Source organism: Lactuca serriola, chromosome 1, assembly GCF_051521515.1.
Source record: "Lactuca serriola cultivar US96UC23 chromosome 1, Lser_US96UC23_V15, whole genome shotgun sequence".
Lineage (NCBI taxonomy): Eukaryota > Viridiplantae > Streptophyta > Magnoliopsida > Asterales > Asteraceae > Lactuca > Lactuca serriola.
The window spans coordinates 129,116,872-129,139,456 of record NC_136408.1 but is presented as its reverse complement, the minus strand read 5'-3'; the positions used below and the strand labels follow the sequence as shown (position 1 = coordinate 129,139,456).

The 22,585-nt window shown below is 34.5% G+C and overlaps 1 protein-coding gene across 1 annotated transcript; it reads left to right on the top strand.

The window, feature by feature from the left end:
• Nucleotides 1-7,713: 7,713 nt before the first annotated feature.
• On the top strand, nt 7,714-9,021 carry LOC145061458 (uncharacterized). Its single transcript, XM_079008939.1, has one exon. The coding sequence runs from the start codon at nt 7,714-7,716 to the stop codon at nt 9,019-9,021; it is 1,308 nt and encodes a 435-aa protein (XP_078865065.1).
• The last annotated feature ends 13,564 nt before the right edge of the window (nt 9,022-22,585 follow it).

The following is a 22,585-nucleotide window of genomic DNA, read 5'->3' as shown; positions in this document are numbered from 1 at the left end:
CATCACTCTCATGAACTCGTAACTGATGGTACCCTGATCTAAGGTCTATTTTCGAGAAATAACTGGCTCCCTGAAGTTGATCGAAGAGGTCATCGATTCAAGGAAGAGGATAACGGTTTTTGATGGTTAGCTTGTTCAGTTCACGGTAGTCTGTACACATCCGAAAGGATCCATCTTTCTTCTTCACAAATAATACCGGGGCTCCCCAGGGTGAGGAACTCGGTCTGATGAACCCTTTGCTGAGTAGCTCATTAAGTTGACTGGATAACTCCTGCATTTCTGCTGGTGCTAAGCGATATGGAGACTTGGCTACAGGATTTGCTCCGGGAATTAGGTTGATGCGAAACTCGACTTGGCGTTCGGGAGGAATTCCCAGGAGTTCTTCGGGGAAGACATCAGGAAAATTGCAGACTTCGGGGATGCTCTCGAGGTCTTTAACTTCCTGTTTCTCGTTGATCACATGAGCTAGGAATGCGTAACACTCCTTTCGCAGAAGCTTTTGAGCTTTGATGCATGAAAAGATGCGAAGATTTGAACTAAGTTTATTGTCGTAGATCATGAGAGTCTGGTCATAGGGAAGATTGAGACAAATGGATTTTTCGTAACAAAGGATATCATCATGATTGGGACTCAACCAATCCATGCCAATGATAACATCAAAGCTCTTTATGGAAACTGGCATTAGGTCGATGGGAAAGGAATGATCATTCAGGGTAAGGGTACAGCCTATGAATATATCATTAGCATTCTCTTTCTCACCGTAAGCCATCTCGACGGTAAACATTTCGGTTAATAGGTTAGGATTAGGTTTAAGAAGATGTTTGAATGAATGGCTAACAAAACTTCTTTCAGCACCAGAATCGAAAAGGATGCATGCATAAGGCCTGTCGAGAAGGTCAGAACTCTCCTGGTGTTGTTGGCTATTGTTGCTTTGGGGCAGTTTCGCTTGATATGCCCGACTTCACCGCAACCGTAGCAGGCCTGACTGACACCCGCTCCGGAAGCTTGATTGGTTGGTTGGGCTGGGGTTTTGCAGAATCAAATCATATGTCCCTTTCTACCACAGTTGGAGCAGGACAACTCACATCATGGGCCGGGGTTATGGTGGTAGTTACACTTGTCGCACCGAGGGAGGGTACCAGCATACCTACTGGTAGGTGCTTGAGTTGTAGAAGCGATGACAGAAACAACAACAGGGGTAGTAGCAGCGTAGACTGCCACAGTTTGCTGCTTCTTTGAGGGCTCTTGCAAAGACTGACCCTTCTTCTGCTTCCAAAATTTTCTTTTCTCACCATTCCTTTTTTCCGGTTCAGGATCGGTGGCCACTTCATCAAGATCATCTCCATGGTCGATCAGAGTTTGCGCCAGGCATTTAGTGTTGTCGAAGGTGTTTGGCTTCGCAGCCAAAACATTTCCCTTGGTTGGCTGGGTCAGCCCCCAGATAAATCTTTCAATCTTTTTGCTTTCCGGGGTAACCATTCCTGGACAGAGAAGCGCTAGGTCTTCAAACCTGGAAGTGTAAGCGACGATATCAGAACCCTTCATCTTTAGATTCCAGAGTTCATGCTCTAATTTCTGCATTTCGCCCCGTGGGCAGTACTCAGCAAGTAGGAGCTCATTCATGCTCTCCCAACCCATGGCATTGGCTACAGGCAGGGTTAAGGATTTGAATCAGCCATTCCACTAAGTCAAGGCTTTATCGGTGAAAGTGCAGGCGGCGAACTTCACCTTGTCAGCTTCCGAACAGGAACAGATTCCAAAAATAGACTCGATCTTCTCAAACCATCGAGTCAGAGAAATAACACCTCCAGTGCCATTGAAAGGTGTGGGTTTTGCGTTCATGAAATCTTTGTAGGAATACTTCTTCCAGTGTCCCTGACTACCTTCCTGGTTTTGGGGCTGAGTACCACCTCCTGGCCCGTCGGAACCACCGGGGTTCATTTGTGACATGGCAGTAGCCACAACAGCAGTAACAGCTGCTTAGAACATGGCGGGATCAAATGGAGGAGGTGGTGGAGGAGGATTGTTGTTCCTTGAGTTGGGTCTTCTTCTTGGAGGCATCTTGATCTAAAATGATCAGGAAAGAGAGGATGGTAAGTCCTCTGAATTGAATAAAAAGATATGGAACAAGAGATATCTCATTATGGCAGATAAAGTGTTCTACTATGCGATAATATATAGGAAAGCTAACAAAGCAAGGGAATTTATCGCTAAATAAAATGAGTAGCAACACTTGAATGAGGATTTCTATAACGAAGTTGACTCTAGAAAATACTCCCATAGTATTTTATGTTTTCTTGTGACCATGACTCATTGTTTGGATATTTGGTAAGTTTTAGGTATGCTGCACACCACAGTCACTCCCAAGCACATGTTGGCCATGTCTCGAATGAATATAGTTGATCAGGCTATATTGACCCTAAACACGACTACATAACTGCCTAGGTTTAACTGCAGTGTACAACACCCAATTACTTATGTTTTGTTCTACTTGTGGTTACGGATTCTGGTATGTAGGTATATTTGTATACTTGGAGTAAAAATACTTATATTTTTAAAGTATACTTTTAGTTCAGAGCACTTCGGCCCCTTAGTGTTCATAGTTATATACCATGAAAGGTTCGGTATACTTAGTTCACTATAAACCTGGCTCTGATACCAATCTGTCACACCCCGAAACCGATGGCAGAATCGTTCCGGGGCGGAGGACGTCATGTAAAGTATCACAACCAATGTACATAGCAATCATAGTAAACACAACCATTACATTACATAGGAATATTTACATTTGTTTGAAAGCAAAGTAATACATGTTTATATATAGATCAGTATAAACAAAAGTAAAGACGAGACTTCTATACTCTCCGTCTTCTCCAAAAGAACGCGGGATACCTGTCTAACGAGAACCGGAGAATACAAGCAGTTTTAAAAATATCAGCATAAAGTTGGTGAGTTCATAAGCATGTTTTGTTTCTGGTAAAAGAATAAGTTTCCTTTGGTTTTATGAAAAGTTGTTTCCCAAGAAAATCCCATATTTTCTTATGAAAGTAGTTTGGTTATTCATTTGTTAAACAGCATGTTTATGAAAAGTAAAGGTATCCCAGGAAAAACCCTTATTTTCCTTAAATGTTGGTGGTTGGTAATCGATCCGGAATGATGTGTACAAGTATCTACCATTAGTCCCTGAAAGCTTGGTTATCCTCGAAAAGTACATTAGTTTTAACACGTATATAAAATTAATAGGTAGGTAGCGAACTAAATCCTAAGGGTATTACTGATACCCTCTAGTAATCAAAACAGTTATTACTTTGAGGTTAGTTCACTAGGTTCATTATTACTAAAAGTAAATCTCCATTATCTAAATTGCGAGTTCCATAACCATACGATGAACTAGATATGGCGCGTAACGGGGCCAGTATCATTTATGACTTTTGTCACCTGTAGACATGTCGGTCCCACTATAGCTAGCAGCAAGTTGCGAGGTAGTCAGCCTCGTATAGATCTATACACTCAAGTCACGTTCTTCCTCAAGGAGATTCTGGTTACAGGGTCGGTCCTCCACTCGCGTATCTTCGTGGAGTGTTACCGAGGACGTGTCTACAATCTTAAGAATAACGAATTTACAAGTAATAATATGGAAAATCCTGTTCTATGAATGGTATGAAATCCTTTGTGAAATATAAAATATAACATTTTATAATGAGTTTCACAATTAGTTTGAAAACTAACTCTGCAAGTTAAACGGTTGGTAATACAGTTTTCTGTGTTAAAAGCATACTGAATATGTAACATTTCATACGAAATAATAAGTTTCAGTACAAGATTTCCTTGTACTTTTGCTTGTATTCCCCCCGTGAAAACATTAAAACATGGAAAATGTGTAGGGGTATGAACTCACTAGACGAGGATGTGCCGGGTAGGACTCTAGGTGTTAATTTAGGGCTTGAACACACGCGAGGATCCTATGTAACATGAGGAGATACATAATTGTATCTAATTATACATTGAACCACTAATTAAGTAAGATAATACACTCCAATGCGAGAAAACACCTTATCTCAAGTGTTGGAAGTGATACGGGTTGCATCTAAGGAGTGTAGGGCCTAGTTACGGAGTTTACTCTTCAAGAGTAACCCTTAGGGGAGATTACGGCCCAAAGACCATATCCCCATGAGTTTACGGCCGTAAACTCATGGGTGGGATGTTTTTCGTTGCTCAAAGGTCTTATATCACTTGGGGAAATAAGCTAGGTTCAATTCTAGGGCATATGAAGTGACTAAGGCTTCAAATGGACCATTTAGGGGAGTTTACGGCTGTAAACATAGAGTTTACAGCTGTAAACTCATACTTGCCCCTTCAATTCACGCTTTGATGGTTCTAGGTGAAGCATACATGTTTCTAGTCCTTTATACAAGCCATGGAGGGAAGTTAGGGCACCATTTGACCCCTTTAGGGAGTTTGCGGTTTATAATTTTGTTCTTGGTAAGTTTACTGCCGTAAACACATGAGTTTGTGGCCATAAACTCATGCTTGGCCAATTCTTGCATGATTTTATGCCTCAAATGAAGGGATACAAGGTTCTAGACATCAATACAAGCTTTTGGAGGTGTTTAAAGGCATTTTAACACCATGAAAAGGTGTTTACGATCCATGAATGTTCATGGGCTGTAAACTCATGTTTACCCCCTATATGACATGTTTTTGGTGTTCTAAGCTCATTCATGCAAGTCCCTAAGTCATGGCTAAGCACTAGAAGGATTTTGGAGGGGTTTTGGGGCTTCAAAACCCACTTATGGGTGTTTACGGTTTTGGGGTTGCTCCTCAACCGTAAACACATGATTTTCAGGCTTTTGAATGATTTAAACACGAATTTGCATGTATACCAAGCTAAACAATAAGCTAAGAAGGATTACTTACGATTATGGAGCTCGAAAAGGGCGTTTTTGGATCAAAATCGACTTGCAGAGAGAGAGTAAAGAGAGAGTGGTAAGAGTGGGGAAAAAGCTTAATTGAAGGTCCACTCACCCTTATATAGGGTTTGAGTGTGCGGCCCGGTGGGAATCTACCTGATCCCGACGTTAAATGGAGTTTATGGTCGTACCCGATTAAATGGCCGTAACCCGACTTGATCATAAACTAGAAACTTTTCAAAGAAATATCGAGGGTGTTTCACGTGTTTCTAATTCGTTTCGACACTTATGAAGTCATAATAAAAGTCTCAATTTAATTAACCTAATCCAAAATGTTAACGGAAAATTAAATAAAAAAACGAGTTTTATTTAACGGAAATGGGTTACAGTGACGGAATAAATTTCAGGTTGTCACAAGAATATTTTGTAAATAGTTAAAAGTGATTAATTGTAGTGTCTTTCTAATAATTATTATAAGTTGGTTAATAAGGTTAAATAAATATCAAAACTAAAGTGTAATCATTAATATATTAAATTTCAATTTTAAAATAATATGTTTACTTCTACTTATAAAGTTATGTCATTAACTTTTAACATATTATACTTAATTTATTGGATTTAATATGTTGTTATATGTAAACCGTTATTAGTTTAAAGCTACAACTTTTGAACAGTTTGGACAAAATACTTAAATTTTTAATTTAAATATAACATTACAATGTCAACTTAAATATAAATTTAAGTTCCACTTAAAAACCCAAAGAATATTTTGTAATAGTTAAAAATGATAAATTGTAGTGATAAATGCAAAAAACTAAATTGTAATCTCAATTTAACTAAAATATTTCCTAAAGATATTTTTATAATTGTTAAAAGTTTTAAAATAAGTAGCTTAAAATAAATTTTAATAACAATAGTTAAAAATAACTTTATATAAATGATTATATTGTTACCTTTAAAATAAAAAAAACAATTTTTGATGTTTTAAATAATTATAATGATAGAAATTAAAACATTACGCAAATAAATTTTAAACAATTAATTAACAATAACAACAACTATAAATGTACATATATTATCATATAATTCAAAATAATCAATATATTATATCAATTTAGTATATATGAATTATTATATCAAATTTAACAACAACGTTATTGTTATATTTAAAGAACCATATATTTGTAATAACTTCCTATATAGGTGTCTCTGCGCAACGCGTGGGCATATGCCTAGAATATGATATATAGGTGATCATATTATATTTAATTTTATTCATGTGTAACTCGTAGGTAGAAGTCATTCAAACGATTGATATTATGCAGTTATAATAGATGTATATATTATCATATAATTCAAAATAATCAATATATTATATCAATTTAGTATATAAATTATTATATCAAATTTAACAACAATGGTATTGTTATATTTTAAAAAACATATATTCTTAAAGACTTCAACTATATAGGTGTTTGTGCGCAACACGTGAGTATTCGCCTATGATACTTATAAAGGAAGTATTTTTTCTTTCACCATATTCATTTGAAACTCTCATTCATTTTTCATTTAACCACATTCATTTGAAACTCCCATGACTTTTCAATTTCTTTCTAATAATGATTATGAGTTGGTTAATAAGCTTAAATAAATATAAAACGTAAAGTGTAATCGTTTATAAATTAAATTTCAGTATTAAAAGAATATATTTTCTTCTACTTATAAAGTTATGTTTTTAACTTTTTAACATATTATACTTAATTTATTAGGTCTAATATGTTGTATTTAAACCATTATCATTTTAAAGCTACAACTTTTGAAGAATTTGTATAAAATACATAAATTGTTAATTTAAATATAACCTTACAGGATCAACTTAAATATAAGCTTTAGTTCAACTTAAACAACCTGAACAAGGTTCTAAATAACGTAAGGCGTGACTTGGCGGCAATGTCAAGCCTCAAGCTTTTCTGAGCCTTGGCGAGTCACGTCGTTTGTAAGGCGTGACTTAAGGCAGAAATTTTGTATATAATTCATATTTTTATATGTATTTTCTACTATTATTCATTTTTATACACATATATGGGTCAAGGCGGCGTTTTGGCAAAGCTTGGCGGCACATGCAAGCCTTGGAGTCATGGCGTGCCATGGCGGAGCCATGGCGAGCTTTTTAGAACCTTGAACCTGAATAATATTTTGTAAATAGTTAAAAGTGATAAATTGTAGTGTCTTTCCAATAATTATTATAAGTTGGTTAATAAGGTTAAATAAGTATCAAACCTAAAGTGTAATCATAAATAAACTAAATTTCAATATTAAAATACTCCCTCCGTCCCATTTTTATTATCCACAGATAAAAAACACAAAGTTTAAGAAAACAATAATTACTGATTACTTTAATCAGTAAAATGACATTTATACCCTTTTTTTTAAATCTTACATTACTTTCTTTTAAAATTTTAGATTTTTAATTACTCTATATACAATAAAAACTTTGCGGTAAAATATTTACTCAACAAAAGTAATATTCCTATTTTAAAAATTTTGTTTTCTTTTGGTAAACAAATGGAGGTAAAAGTGCCGCCATGTTTTAATGTCAAAATGATCTAAATTTTTTACTATTCCGTATAAGAATTTTAATCGTCAACTTTTTTTCAATCCCTTTTAAATTTCATATTCTTTTGGTGGCAAATATGTCGTCATAACTACGTACATAACAATAAATTTGGCTGTATTTATTTGCATCTAACAGTTCCTAATACACCATATTCAAGTTTATTCTCATTTCACACTTAAATTTCATATGGAGCATTCCACAAATCCACTCACTAAAAAAAACACTACCATTGCACAACGTCAAGCTATATTCCAAGTCTTATTGCAAGAAAGTTTGGATGGACGATTAAAGAAAGGTTCCGCAAGTGAAGTAGCTTCACTATTCTCGGTTTCTAAACGGACCGTTAGTCGTATTTGGCGTCAAGGTAAAAATCAAGTTGACCAAGGATTACCGGTTGATTTATCTTCAAACATGTCAATGGTTGTCGGGCGGAAAAGGATACAAATAAATTTGAATCAAGTTTCAGAAATTTCGTTACGTCGTCGATCCAATATACGATCTCTTGCAAAATCTTTAAATGTTTCAAAATCAACTATGCATAGACGGATTAAGGAAGGTGTGCTTCGACCGCATACAAATGCCATCAAGCCGACTCTAACTCATGAGAATAAAAGAGAAAGGTTAGAATTTTGTTTATCAAAGATTACGTTGTCATCATTATTTAGTCCACTTCCTACATTCTATGATATGTTTAAAGTTGTCCATATTGATGAGAAATGGTTTTACATGTCAAAACCATCAAAACGTTACTATCTAGTCCCCGGTGAGGATGAACCATTAAGAACATGCAAAAGCAAAAAATTTATCACAAAGGTTATGTTTCTAGCGGCGGTAGCAAGACCGAGATTTGATTCATCGGGAAACGAAGTTTTTTCGGGAAAAATAGGTATCTATCCATTTACAACATTGGAACCCACTAAACGTTCAAGCAAAAACCGTGTTGCGGGAACATTGGAGACAAAGCCTATTCTATCGGTAAACAAAGAGATAACAAAGTCATGGTTGATAGAAAAAGTTCTACCGGATATTAGAGCTAAATGGCCGCGAGGTCATACGGGTCCCATATTTATTCAACAAGACAACGCAAAGCCCCATGTTGATGTTAATGATAGCGAGTTTCTTGAAGCGGCATCTCGAGATGGGTTTGATATTCGACTTTGTTTTCAGCCCCCAAATAGCCCGGATTTGAATGTGTTAGACCTTGGATTTTTTCGGGCAATACAATCACTTCAAGAACAAGAGGCTTTGCGTACAATTGATGAATTGGTTGATGCGGTTCAAACATCTTTTGAAAGAATGCAATTGCAACAACTTAACAATGTTTTTTTAACTCTACAAACATGCATGAAAGAGATCATGAAGATTCAAGGGGGCAACAACTATCATGTACCGCATATTGGTAAAAATAGGTTAGAACGACAAGGTAACTTGCCATTCCAAATTGAGTGTGATCAGAGTTTAATAGATGATGCTATAATGTTTTTGAACCATTAAAAAATTGCTTATCAAAAGTTTTTGTAAAAAACACTTCACTGTGTTTTGATTTTGTTGTAATGAAAACGTAAAGATATTTCTCTTTTGGAATTGAAGCTCACCAATTTATTGCCACTTTATCTTTTGTTTTCGTAAAGTACATATTCTAATTTATTCTTATTTTTCTTCTCAAAAATTAGAATATTAAAGATATGATAGATGACTCAAATAAAGGGTAAAATTGCAAAAGTGCACATTTATTTTTAGCAATGACAATAATTTTGGGACAACTAGAAATAGGAAGGTAGACAATAAAAATGGGACAGAGGGAGTAATATTTTTACTTCTACTTATAAAGTTTTGTCTTTAATTTTTAATATATTATACTTAATTTATTAGATTTAATATGTTGTTGTATGTAAATCATTCTCAATTTAAAGTTACAACGTTTGAACAGTTTGGACAAAATACTTAAATTGTTAACTTAAATATAACATTATAAGGTCAACTTCAATATAAATTTTAGTTCCACTTAAAAAACTCAAAGAATATTTTGTGAATAGTTAAAAGTGAAATTATAGTGCTAAATGCAAAAACTAAATTGTAATATCAATTTAACTAAAATATTTTCTAAATATATTTTTATAATCGTTAAAAGTTTTCAAATAATTAGCTTAAAATAACTTACAATAACAATAGTTAAAAATAGCTCTATATAAATGATTATATTGTTACCTTTAAAATAAATAAAAAAAATTATTTGTTATTTTAAATAATTACAATGATAGAAATTAAAATGTTAAGCAAATAAATTTTAAAAAAAATAATTAACAATAACAACAACTATAAATAACATTAAATCATATATTATATTTTATATTATTCATCAGTAACCCGCGGGTAGAGGTCATTCAAAAGATTGAAATTGTGAAGTTTTAATAGATGTATAGATTATCATATAATTCAAAATAATCAATATATTATATCAACTTAGTATACGAATTATTATATCAAATTTAACAACAATATTATTATTATATTAAAAAAAACCATATATTTGTAAAGATTTCAGCTATATAGATACTTCTGCGTAACGCACGGACATTCGACTAGTATACTTATAAAGGAAGCATTTTTCCTTTCACCACATTCATTTGAAACTCCTATTCATTTTTCCTTTCACCACATTCATTTGAAACTCTCATGACTTTGCAATTTCTTTCTAATAATGATTATAAGTTGGTTAATAAGGTTAAATAAATATAAAACTTAAAGTGTAATCATATATAACCTAAATTTCAATATTAAAAGAATATATATTTTCTTCTACTTATAAAGTTATGTTTTTAACTTAGAACATATTATACTTAATTTATTAGGTCTAATATGTTGTTGTATGTAAACCATTATCATTATAAAGCTACAACTTTTGAAAAAAGTGTATAAAATACTTAAATTGCTAATTTAAATATAACCTTCTAGGATCAACTTAAATATAAATTTTAGTTCAACTTAAACAACCTAAAGAATATTTTGTAAATAGTTAAAAGCGATAAATTTTAGTGTCTTTCTAATAATGATTATAAGTTGGTTAATAAGGTTAAATAAGTATCAAACCTAAACTAGTGTAATAATAGGGATAATGACTTAGGAGGGTAATAAGGTTTCCAGTTTGTCCGTATTAGGTCACTAAGGTTTTTTTTGTGCGTATTAGACCAATATGGTTGTTAGGGTTTTGTATGGGACTCTTTGTAGGTGAGGGAGGCCGGTCCTGGGGCACATAAGATGTTTAAATAGGGAGCAAACCCTTGAGATTAGGGTTTCATCCGGCAGACTTGCCGAGTCCAGGAAATGGACTCGTCGAGTCGCCCACTTAAAACGTGTGCAAATCCCATCTCTACTCGACGAGTCTAACTTCTGACTCGTCAAGTACCCCCTTAAGATGGAAAATTACTTTAATTAAATTACATACCAGAATTCGGGGCGTTACAATGTATATGTTTCAGTAATTGAAAAAATTAAACAAAAATGACAATTCTCCCATTTCTATGTAACCTTACAGTTTCTTTCAATCCAGTACCCTTAAACCCTAATCCGAGAGGTGTAGTCCCTTCCCTCATCCTCTTTTCTCCCACTCCAGCATCGCATCTGACCACCATCTCAACAATCTCTCTTCAAGAAACACTAATTTTCCATCAACGAACCACCACCAAAATCGTGAACGGCCATCGACTGCCACCGTGCTCGAACTTTTTTATTGGAGTGAGTTATTGAGCATCGATTAGCTTCTGATTGATCAGGTAAGCATGTAAGCATGTCTTTCTCCTCTCTATATTGTGAATGGCCATCGCTGCCCCACAACCAACCGACGCCGACGCCTGTTTGTTCTTCATATTGATCATGTAAGCATGTCCTTCTACTCTCTATAATTGGAACTTTGATTTTATGATTATGGCTTCTCTTATCTGATGGTTTAAGAACTAATATATTATTTAAATAAATATGTTTTTGAATTTTTGATACTAACAATATGCCATTTCTTCTCGCATTGTAGTTGTTTGATAAAATGCTAGAACTATGAAAACGACAAACAGATTCTTATGGAATTTTGAGACCTAATCTAAGTGTTGAATTGCATAAGAAAATTCATAAAAGTATTGAGCCCAGGTATATACCTAATCATATATTGGATAATTAAGTTTGAGTTTGACTTTCCAATTGTCCAAGCATGGCCATTTATGACACAATGCAAAGCTTGTAAAGCCCAATTGGCACCCACTGTGTCAGATATGCCTATATTCTTGCTGGTTTTCTTCTTGCAGCCAGCAAAAAGGAAAAAAAATTTCTTTTTATAAAACAAATGCACAATTGCTATTTAATATTTATCATTTCCATTATTTTGAAAATGGTAAAGGGTCAACGGTTTGCAATGCCACTTTGAATCTGGAGTAGTTCAATATGGAACTCTATAAATTTTTGTATCTGGTAAGTTAATTTGTTTTTTTCATGTTATTAATTGTAGGAGACTAGTGTTGATTTGAGTTACTCAAGTTTTGAATGCATTAGCATTTGCTGACATGGACGAATGTTGCAGGCTTCTTGACAATAACAACTTATTAGTCTATCTTCCTGTTATCTTCCTCCTGAGAATCGGTAAACAACCATACTTGATTATACTATATGCTTTTTTTCTTTACTATATTGCTTTTATAAACAATTTTGTTTTCATCATAAAATAAATCATTTTTTGTATTTTGGTATAATTTGAAAAAGAAATAATTTTTCATTGACTTTTTATATGAAGCTCATTTTTTATTTTTAAGATTATTGAATTCTTAGTATAATTAAAATCGTATTTTATTTTTATAATTAATATATACTAAAATTGCAATAAAGATTTATTAAATAATCTATGATTTTAGTTGTCAAATTTTATTTTATTTGTAGTATGTTGAGATTTATTTGAAATTATGATTTTAATTGACTTGTTTTTGGTATGATTTTGCATATTTTTGTTATGATATTAATTTTATTATTTTTGGTATGTTTCAACTCTATAATGGACTATTTTCATCTTATATATTCAACAGTAAAGCGTATAAAGAACGTCTGAACTGAAGAAAAAAAAGTGATCGGAACAAAAGAAAAGAAGGCCACCACGATTTTCTTTATCTTCCTACTACAATTTCTTTTCTACCAATAAAAAACTACTTCCTATGTTTTTTTACATCATTGCATGCTATTAATCCTCAAGTAATGAACATTGTTTCAGCTTAATGTTACATTTGATATAACTTGAAGTGTGCATGCAGACTATTTTCTTTTTATTTCTTTCATCTGAAGTAATAAACTTCTTTTATATATGTTTGTGATGTTGTGGATATGTGTCTTTGACTGTTTGTATGTGTATTTGATTGAGTGTGTGTTTGTGATCTCTATGATTTTTTTCACTTTTTCCTGTGTCTCTCTTTATAAGGCTAAAATATCACATTATCTATTAAATTAAGAACAATGTGCTTTGTTGTTGACTGACTTACTTGAATTTATCTTTATGTGATTATAAAACAAAAATAGTTAAAGAATTGTTACAACCTTACAATTTTTTCAAAAAACAAGTTATTTTGAAAATTAAATGACAACATTTACCATTTTTAATGTAGGTAAACCGTGTTAAATTTGCTAAACCATGTAAAGAACATGCCCTATTTTTTTATGTTTTTTTGTTTGAAATCGATTGTAATAACTATTTCCCCAAGACATTCAAGTTATGTATTACTTTTTTGGAGTATTGGATTTATGTTATTTCTTTCGGCTTATTTGTTTGTTGTTTCTTGTTTGATTGTTGCTTCTCTACGTTTGTTTGCAATCAATGTGTGTACAACTAATGAGGTCAAACACTTACACATATGTTTGTTAATTATACAATTAATAATTCTACAATCAGTAATATATATATATATATATATATATATATATATATATATATATATATATATATATATATATATAAATATTCTCACATACATGTTAAATATTCCTATCACATTCATGTTAAAAATTCTAATGACATGTTTTTCAAACTTAAAATGTAATATATGAAATAACTATTGGAGTACATGATACCTAATGTAATTATATCTCAAAAATAAAGTTAGCTTTAAATATTTTTTTGTAGAATCATGGATGGCAACAATGACGTTGATGACTTTTTATTTCTACCAGACCCTCATTTATGGTATAATTTAACAACCGTCCAAGTGGAGGTTTTTCTGAGAGAAGTTAGAGCGAACAAATTGTTCATTATCCTTATTGATCGAAATGTTAGTTTACAATGCTATTTATACTTTATTTTTATGATTACAAAGGTATTAGTAAAGCTAGAAAAAAATGTTCGATCATGATGCAATCTACACATCAAACATAGTGTATAAAGAAGTCTTATGTGCTTAATAAGGTACAACTAAGAACTCATTAGTTTACAATTGTTACAATATATATCGTGTATTTGATGTTTATTGCAAAACATGACATTATTTTTATGCATCGACTTTTATCTATTTGTGATCTAAAAAAACAACATGTATGATTGTAGATTTCAATTTATAAGGAAGTAACAGGTAAATTTATTTATCAACGTTTATGAAATGACCCAAAATACGACCCAAAAAATTTTGTTTAATTAATTCTAAAGATATCAACCATTTATAATATATCATGAAATCGTACGTCATAGATCCCAAAAGTTATAATAGATGTGTCATGAAAAAAGAACTGTATCAACATAGCATAGTATCTGAAATAAACTCCCAGGACAAAAGCTGAAACTGTGGTGTGTGCAATGTCATCATCCCAAGCTCTTCCTTTTGCTTGCGGAAGTACCTGAAACCAAAACTGAAATTGTAAGCACAGAGCTTAGTGAGCTCCTCCAAACTACCACATACCATACAATAACATATAAAGCACATATTGGGCCTTGCCCACTGCATCGAACCGAAATCCGGAAACTGCATCGGACCGAAGTCCGGAAACTAACCAGGGCCTTGCCCTCTACATCGGACCGAAGTCTAGAACTGACTGGGACCTTGTCCCCTGCATCGGACCGAAGTCCGGAACTAACTGCATCGGACCGAAATCCGGAACTGACTGGGACCTTGTCCCCTGCATCGGACTGAAGTCCGGAATCTCACTGGGCGTCACATAGCATAGCATAAACACATCAACTAGCATAAACACATATATTGCATACTGCATCGGACCGAAGTCTGGAACACATACCAAAGGGACATGCTTGAATCACAAAGACATCAAGCACACTGAACTACTGCATCGGACCAAAGTCCGGAACTACTGCTAACTAGACGGGTCGGCATTGTGGCCGTAGACCCGTTCCTACTGGAAGGAAAACTCACCTCGTAATGCTGGCTGTTGAGATGCTAACTCTAAAAGTGACTGATCATTGCTCCGGAACTGTCTAGCTACAAATCCCGAAAACACTAGATTAGTTACTTGAAAATACCCTCAGGGTAAGATGACTATTTTACCCCTGGTCAAAGTCAACTTCCAGTTGACCGGACTCCCCGGGTCAGGGCACAGACTTGTCGAGTCCCTCCTTTACTAACTCTGACTTTAACTCACCGAGTCCCTTTCCCACTCATTGACTCACCCTGTACTCACAGGTCGAAGAAAAACGGGGACTCACGACTCGACTCGTCGAGTCCGGTCGTGCAGACCCCATACAATTGAATTCCAAACCATTCCAGAGCATCTAACTTGTAGATCTGAGCCCCTGGAACCATCTGAACACGTAAAGTTGCTAACTTTACGTGTAACTAAGAAGGAATGAAGCTATTTCACTCCAACACTACTTTTCTTAGGAAAACTCATCTGACTCGCCGAGTTGTATGAACAACTCGTCGATTCTAAGGCAATCTTCATCGGACACGCCGAGTTGTTCATCCAACTCGTCGAGCCCATGGCTATCTTCATATGACTCGCCGAGTCAAGCTTGCGACTCATCGAGTCTAGTCAGCCCCTTTTCCATATAGACCTAATTTGAGCCATGCAGCGGCTCCAAATCACATATCCAAGCTTCTAGGGCATGCTTATCACGTAAAGTTGCAAACTTTACGTGCATTCATGACTTTAAAGGCTTCAAATGCCAACCTTAATCTCTTAATGGGGTTCCAAGCTCAAGAGGGACCTCAATCATGACCATAACTAAAACTTTACACTTCTAGAATGCAATGAGAGTCCAGATCCGAAGTTTTCATCCAAGGAGAGTCCATATCTCAAGTTTTGAATCATAAAAGGCTCCAAAGAAGGCATATCAAGCATAAAGGAGGTTATAATGGAGGAATGCACAAGGTCATAACTTCATTACCTGAATGAAGAACAAATGTATGCTAACTCCTGGATCTTCTTTCCCTTCTATGGACCTTCTTTCCTTCCTAAAGCTTACAAGCTATCACAAGCACACTCAAACTCAACAATGGGGCTAGGGTTTACAGGGGAAATGTTATGAGAGTGATAGAGGCGAAGTTGGGGGCGCATAAGTGTGTTTAAATAGGGTGCAAACCCTTAAAATTAGGGCTTCATCCAAATAGGCGGACTCGCCGAGTCCAGTGTATGGACTCGTCGAGTAGCCAGCTCAAAATGTGTGATCATCTCGTCTCTACTCGACGAGTCGGGCTATAGACTCGTCGAGTACCCCTTCAGAAATGAAAAATACTTTCTTTGAATTACATACCATAAATGGGGCGTTATAGTTTAATTGAAATAATGAAAGAATTATCAATATTTTGTAGCCTGTTTAATACTTAACTATTTTTATGGTTTAATCTAATAGCTGAAAGGAAACTATTCAAAGAAATGAATTAATTTTCGCCCAAAACTATTCGCCGCCCGCCGCTTTGCGGGGGCAGACGACTATTTTCTTTATAATAATGATTTCATAATATCTATTTAAACCTACATAACTTTTCACTAGCATCTAATTAACAACTACCACTTAATAGTTTTTTAACTTATGATACTATATGGTTCTTATGACACCAACTTATGATACTATATGGTAGATTTTTATTAGAATGATTTAAAGAGTAACGTGAGTGGTTGAGAGCTTTTTGGGGTGCAAAGTTCTTCATGTATGACTTTGTAGATGGTTTGTCTTTTGTAGACCCACTTGCATGTGGTGCATTAGCCTTATGACTAATGAGTATTACAGAGAGAGAGAGAGAGAAAGAAAGAGAGAGAGAGAGAGAGAGAGAGAGAGAGAGATGTAAACACCTTTATATAAGGTGGGTTCACACCACTTGTAGAGGTGTGCTTGAGAGATGTAAAAGTGAGTGTGTAAGTGTGTGTTATTTATGTAGACTAGATCTAGATCCCTTTTTGTAACACCATACATATTCTATACATCTCTTGAACACCAAAATCACCAGGTTCGTTGTGCAAACTTTAATTCCGCATGCCAAACCATGTTCTTTTGTCACTACAATTGGTATCAGAGCGGGTCTTCAAGATCAAGGTGATTTTTGAAGAACGATTCTCGATTTGGCAACTTTTTTCACAATTGAAGCAATTTTTGGTGAGTCTCTCTCTATGATCTCTCTTAATTTCATTGAATCGTGCGTTGCGTTTATGATTTTTGATCGTTTTGTCTCGGATTGGATCGAATTTGTTTCAAGCCTAATTGGAGATCCAATCTATTTTTTTTACAGATCAATTTCTAACCAAAATCAATATTAAATTCATATTCTAATTCTTAATCTCAAAACCGATATTTGATCATTGTTCACTATTCATTCTTCAAATGTACAAGCCCAATCAAAAATCAAATTATTGTTCATGATCTTGGTTCGAAGCCCAATATCAAATATAATGTTTCATCACTGTTCATGTATTTTTTTGGCCCATATGTTATTTTTTTTATCCAATAAAACGACTGATAATTGATTGAGTTCTTTTTCCATCGAAATTCAATTGACATATTGATGAAAAAGTTTGATCGTTGAAAAACATAATGAATATTCTTGGTTCTTCTTTTATAAGCATTATTGAGTTCTGATCTCGATATAGTGATCCTGTATAACCGATGATTAGAGATTGGTTATAAACTTGTGAATCGCTTTTGATTTGATGAATCTCATCTCAAAATCGGTAAGGATCAAGTTACCGCCAATCAAATCTTTTGATTTTGGTGAAATCGGAGATCAAAATACTTGAATGTTATGGAAAACAAGTTGAAAATACTTTATTTGATCCGAAAAATGGTGATAGACGTGTGAATTTGATATTTCTTGCCTTATGAAATCGAAAGGTCAAACTTTAAGAAAAGTCAAAATCAATTTTTGTTCATCGATGATAAAAGAAGATAGCTTGAGAATGATGATCTTGTTGAGGCTAACGGTTGATCGTGTTTATTGAAATCGAAAATTTGGTTATGACGATGGATGGGATAACTGATTTGGGGTCGAACGATAATCACGATCGGAAAATCGATATTAGATATCGTATGTTTGAAACCTTGGATTGGAACGAAGTGTGATGTACGAAGGTTTATTTTGTGATATTCGTATCTATGATACAATTGTTGGGTGTGATATCAGTCAAAGTTGTTCGATGAATGTACGAAGCAATCAATCTGGGAACAAAGAATTTTTGGTTTTGATAATTTGGGTGTGATATTGCTACAGAAACTTAAAATCAATTTTGATGTTGTTGTTGGTTTTGATGAATTTGATGAATGAAAGGCAAAGTCGGAAAACTAGATGATTTATTTGGCTTTCATGTGCGAAGGATTGAATGATCAAAGACTATGTTGATTAAGATTTCTAAATGGATTGGAGTTCGAACACACTGATTGGGTTTAAAAGATAAGAAATGAAGGAATTTTTTGGTGCTTGTGAATCAGTCGAAGTGGTTACTGTTCATAAGTGAGGCTTCGTTAGTTTTCGCTTTCGCTAACATGAGTATGGATTTGTTGCTCTGATTGAATGAAGGGAAGAGAGCAAATGGGCAGATGATTTGTACGAAGGGGTTGTTGAGATTCATACGAAGGGTATAGTTCTACGAAGGGAAGAAGAAAAGGAAATTTTTGAATTCCGTCCCTGAACCTTCGAATTTTTGGCAATTCGAAAATCAACTGAAGTTTCGGATGTTTGACACTTTTCACCCAACTTCGAAAATTGTTTGAGGCTTCGTATGTTTGGGGTAATCTTTGTATTATTTGGAGAACAAAGGGCAGAATTTTTGAAACTATTCCCTAATGTTTCGAATGTTTGGTTGTTCGTACCCAAATTCGAAATTGGACTAATTTTTTGAGAAATTGAAGAATGTTCAGTTCTTGTCCCTGCAGTTTGTGCAAATTGATGCTTTCCCCCCAACTTTGGAAAGGGGGGGGGGATTTTTGCATATTTTGCTGTTTTGGGCGCACCGGGTCACTGCAGAATTTTGAAATTGACAATTTCTATCTATTTTTGAGAAATTTTGTCAAAGGCGATCCGTGAACGAAACTAAAAATTGAATATTTTTTGGGTTTTCCGGATTAAAACACAAAGTATATGCCACATGTTAAGGGGGAGTTTTGACACGAAAAATTCCGAATAGAGCACGTTCTCTTTCCTTGAAGGTTTTATAATCAAATTTCGATTATAAAAATGCGGAGAAATTTATATGGAAATTCGAAGTTGAATTTTTCATATTACGCGGATTTGAAGACCAAAGTAATCTTGAAGTTTTGAAGCTTACGAAATGACACATTTGGAAGTTCGGAAATGATTTATTTTCGAAATGGGTTTGGAATTATTGAAGATTTTTGGGGTGTGTGTTTGTATGCTCAACTTTAGGGTGATCAATTTAGAGTTTGAGAAGCTCGTGATCATTCATTGATGCTCGGTTTGTATGGTCTCACATCCTAAAGCCCAAATTGAAGAATCATGGAAGAATTGAAGATTGAAGTTTGTTTCGACATGTGTCACCTTTGAGGCTCGAACCGTGTATGAAAGACCCTAACTTTCGTATTTCTAAAAGACCCAAACTCTCATACTTAGCAATATAGTTACTCAAAAACATGCTACTTGCATATACATAAAAATAATATTTTACATTGATAAAGAGGTTACAAACTATTGGATACACACCGACTATTACAAAGTGTTATATATTACATAACTACCCAGGATATTGTAATTTATACATTTTTTTACATACATGATCCCTAAATACAAAACTAATATTACAACTATTCTAAACCTTCTGACAGTATATGACTATCTGGTTACTTATCTCCTGCAAATTTGTATAAACATTTAGAGGGTAAGCGGTGACGCTTAGTGAGTTAAATAATAGATACAATATAACGTTATGCCATATATATACTTCAATATGGCAGAAGCAAAGAGAAACAAGGAACAACAAAGGCATATGTGAATCATGTGACAGGCGTTAATATCAATCAAAGACTTTATTCAAAGATATACTTTTCAATGCTAGATATACATCAATAAAGTTTGGCCCAAATGGCGTAGAAGATATACAAATTTCTAAATATCATTTTGCTAACATATACAGGCTTTTAGCCCTACCTAGCCCATTACCAATATCAAAAGTTATACGAGTCATGCTTTACATGGTCAAAGGCACAAAGTCAATACCAAACATATTACAAGACATGCTCTACATGATCAAAGGTATATTACCAATACGAGACTTGCTCTACATGGCCAAAGACTCAAAGTCAATACCAGAATATTAAGGGAAAATAACCCGGAGTAATAACACTGAAAAGCACATATAACATATACCACATAACATACAATAGTTCCTATATATTGAACTCACCTTGAATTAACCGGGGGTCAAAATAATAATTTGTGCAGCACTTTGTTATAATAATATAGCTTTCTTTGATAAAAACCGGGAGATTTATTGAAAACCGAGCCCTGCGAGGGCTGGGCTTCAAAACCGAAAAGAAAAATTTTCCGGGCTTCATGGGCACTTCGGGGCATGTTTCGGGTGTTAGAAATGACACTAGGGCTTCGGGGGATGTCAAAATAGTGAAAATATGGAATTAGGGGTGAAAAAGGGCAATTTCTCAAAATTACCTGAGAAATCTCGCAGGTCTCCTATTTATAGGGGTGAGGTCCGAAGGCCGGCCGAGAAGAGGCGGTGCCAGTGAGGGGCTCGAATGTGACACGTGTCGCACAAGCGAAGGCAGCAGGTGGCAGGTGCGAGCTTCGGACACGCAAGGAGGCAGGTGGAACAACAGCGAGGCTCAAATGCAACACGCGTCGCACCTCGGACGCGGCACGTCTCGGTGACGCAGCTGCTTCGTGCAAGGTGACGTGGCCGGTACTATTCATGCGAACATTCTCGGAAAATGTGCCCCAAACTTCTAAAATCCATAACTTTCGCATACGGGCTCCGTTTTTGACGTTATTTATATGAACGCGTAGGCGGGAATATATTCTACAACTTTTGTTTAGACTTCGTCGGCTAATTTTGAATTTATTTTTAATATTATTATTTTTAACAGGCCGGGACAGGAAAATCCGTTAAAAATTCATAACTTCTTCATCCGAGATTCGTTTTCGTCAGACTTTTTACCGTTGTTCTACTATTGACAAGACCTTCGATTCTCGTTTAGGTTGTATTGGCTAAAAATCACTCGATCTAAAATTCGAGTTTTTAGCTGTCTACTACTAAGCTGAAACTTAGAAAAATCATAACTTCATCATACGAAGTCTGATTTTGACGTTCTTTCTATCGAACTTCTCGGTTTAACGAATACTACGACTTTCATTTAGATTACTAAGGCTAAAAAGAATTTTATTAAAAACTCACATTTTACGTCATTTGGCACCGTGCTGGTTTTGTCGCAGATCTTCGATTGGTCATAACTTCTTCGTTATAACTCGGATTTCGACGAGGTTTTCGCCTACAAGTTTCTAACGAGATTACCTACAACTTTAAATAATAAAATTTTACTTATTTCAAATTTTATATTTTCGCTAAATTTCACTATTTGGCTTTTAATTGGAATCTCATAAGACTTCCAATATTTTCCGAGTGATTCTAAGCATAGTTTTACTTCATTTCTAGTAAAAACTATCTATTAGAATTCAATACTCAAATTCACATAGTATTTCACAATATTATTCATTATAAAACACGATTTCAAAACATGTATGTTACAAATATCTCCTCCTTTTGAGGATTTCATCCCTGAAATTACATCGATTAAAATAAATGGGGATATTTTGCTCTTATCTCATTCTTATTTTATTATCCAGTTTCACCTCGGATAACAGGATTGTTTCATCATATATGCTTAAACCTTTACACAGATAGCTCACATGAAACACTTCATGAATATCTGTCAAATCTTCAGGGAATTCCATGCAGTATGCTTGCTTACCAATCGTTCTTTCTTCCAAAGTCGTATAACGCCTTTCCATGAAATACCTTCAGTATTACTAAATCATCCACCCGGAATTCTACTGGTTGTCTCCTCTTTTCTGCATAGGACCACTGTCGATCCTGGACCGCTTTCATTCTTTCTCGAACAATTTGTATCTTTTCAGTGATGTCTTGAATCATTTCAGAGCCTCCAAAGATCTTTTGTCCTACGTTACGCCAACATATTTGAGTATGACATTTGCGCTCATACAGTACTTTATATACCTTCAGTATGCTTTCTACTATTTGGATTGCTCTCTTTTTCTGACCATTTGTCTGAGGATGATAAGTTGTACTAAGAGCAACTCGAGATCCTAATTCATGCTTCATTCTCGCCCAAAAGTAAGAAGTGAAACGAGTATCACAATCGAAAATAATCTTTAGTGGCGCACCATGTCTCGCCACAATTCCGTCCAAGTATACTTGCGCATATTTCTCTATTGGAGTATCTTTTCGTAGCACAAGAGTTCTGTGTGGTTCCTTGATAACCAATACATGCCGAGAATAATATCAAAGTTGGGCAAGGAGATAGGAATTAGGTTAACAAGAAGATTATAACCTTCAATTCCTATGGTACTATCTCTATAGACTTTATTAGCAAGTAATGATATACTTCCTATGTTATCTA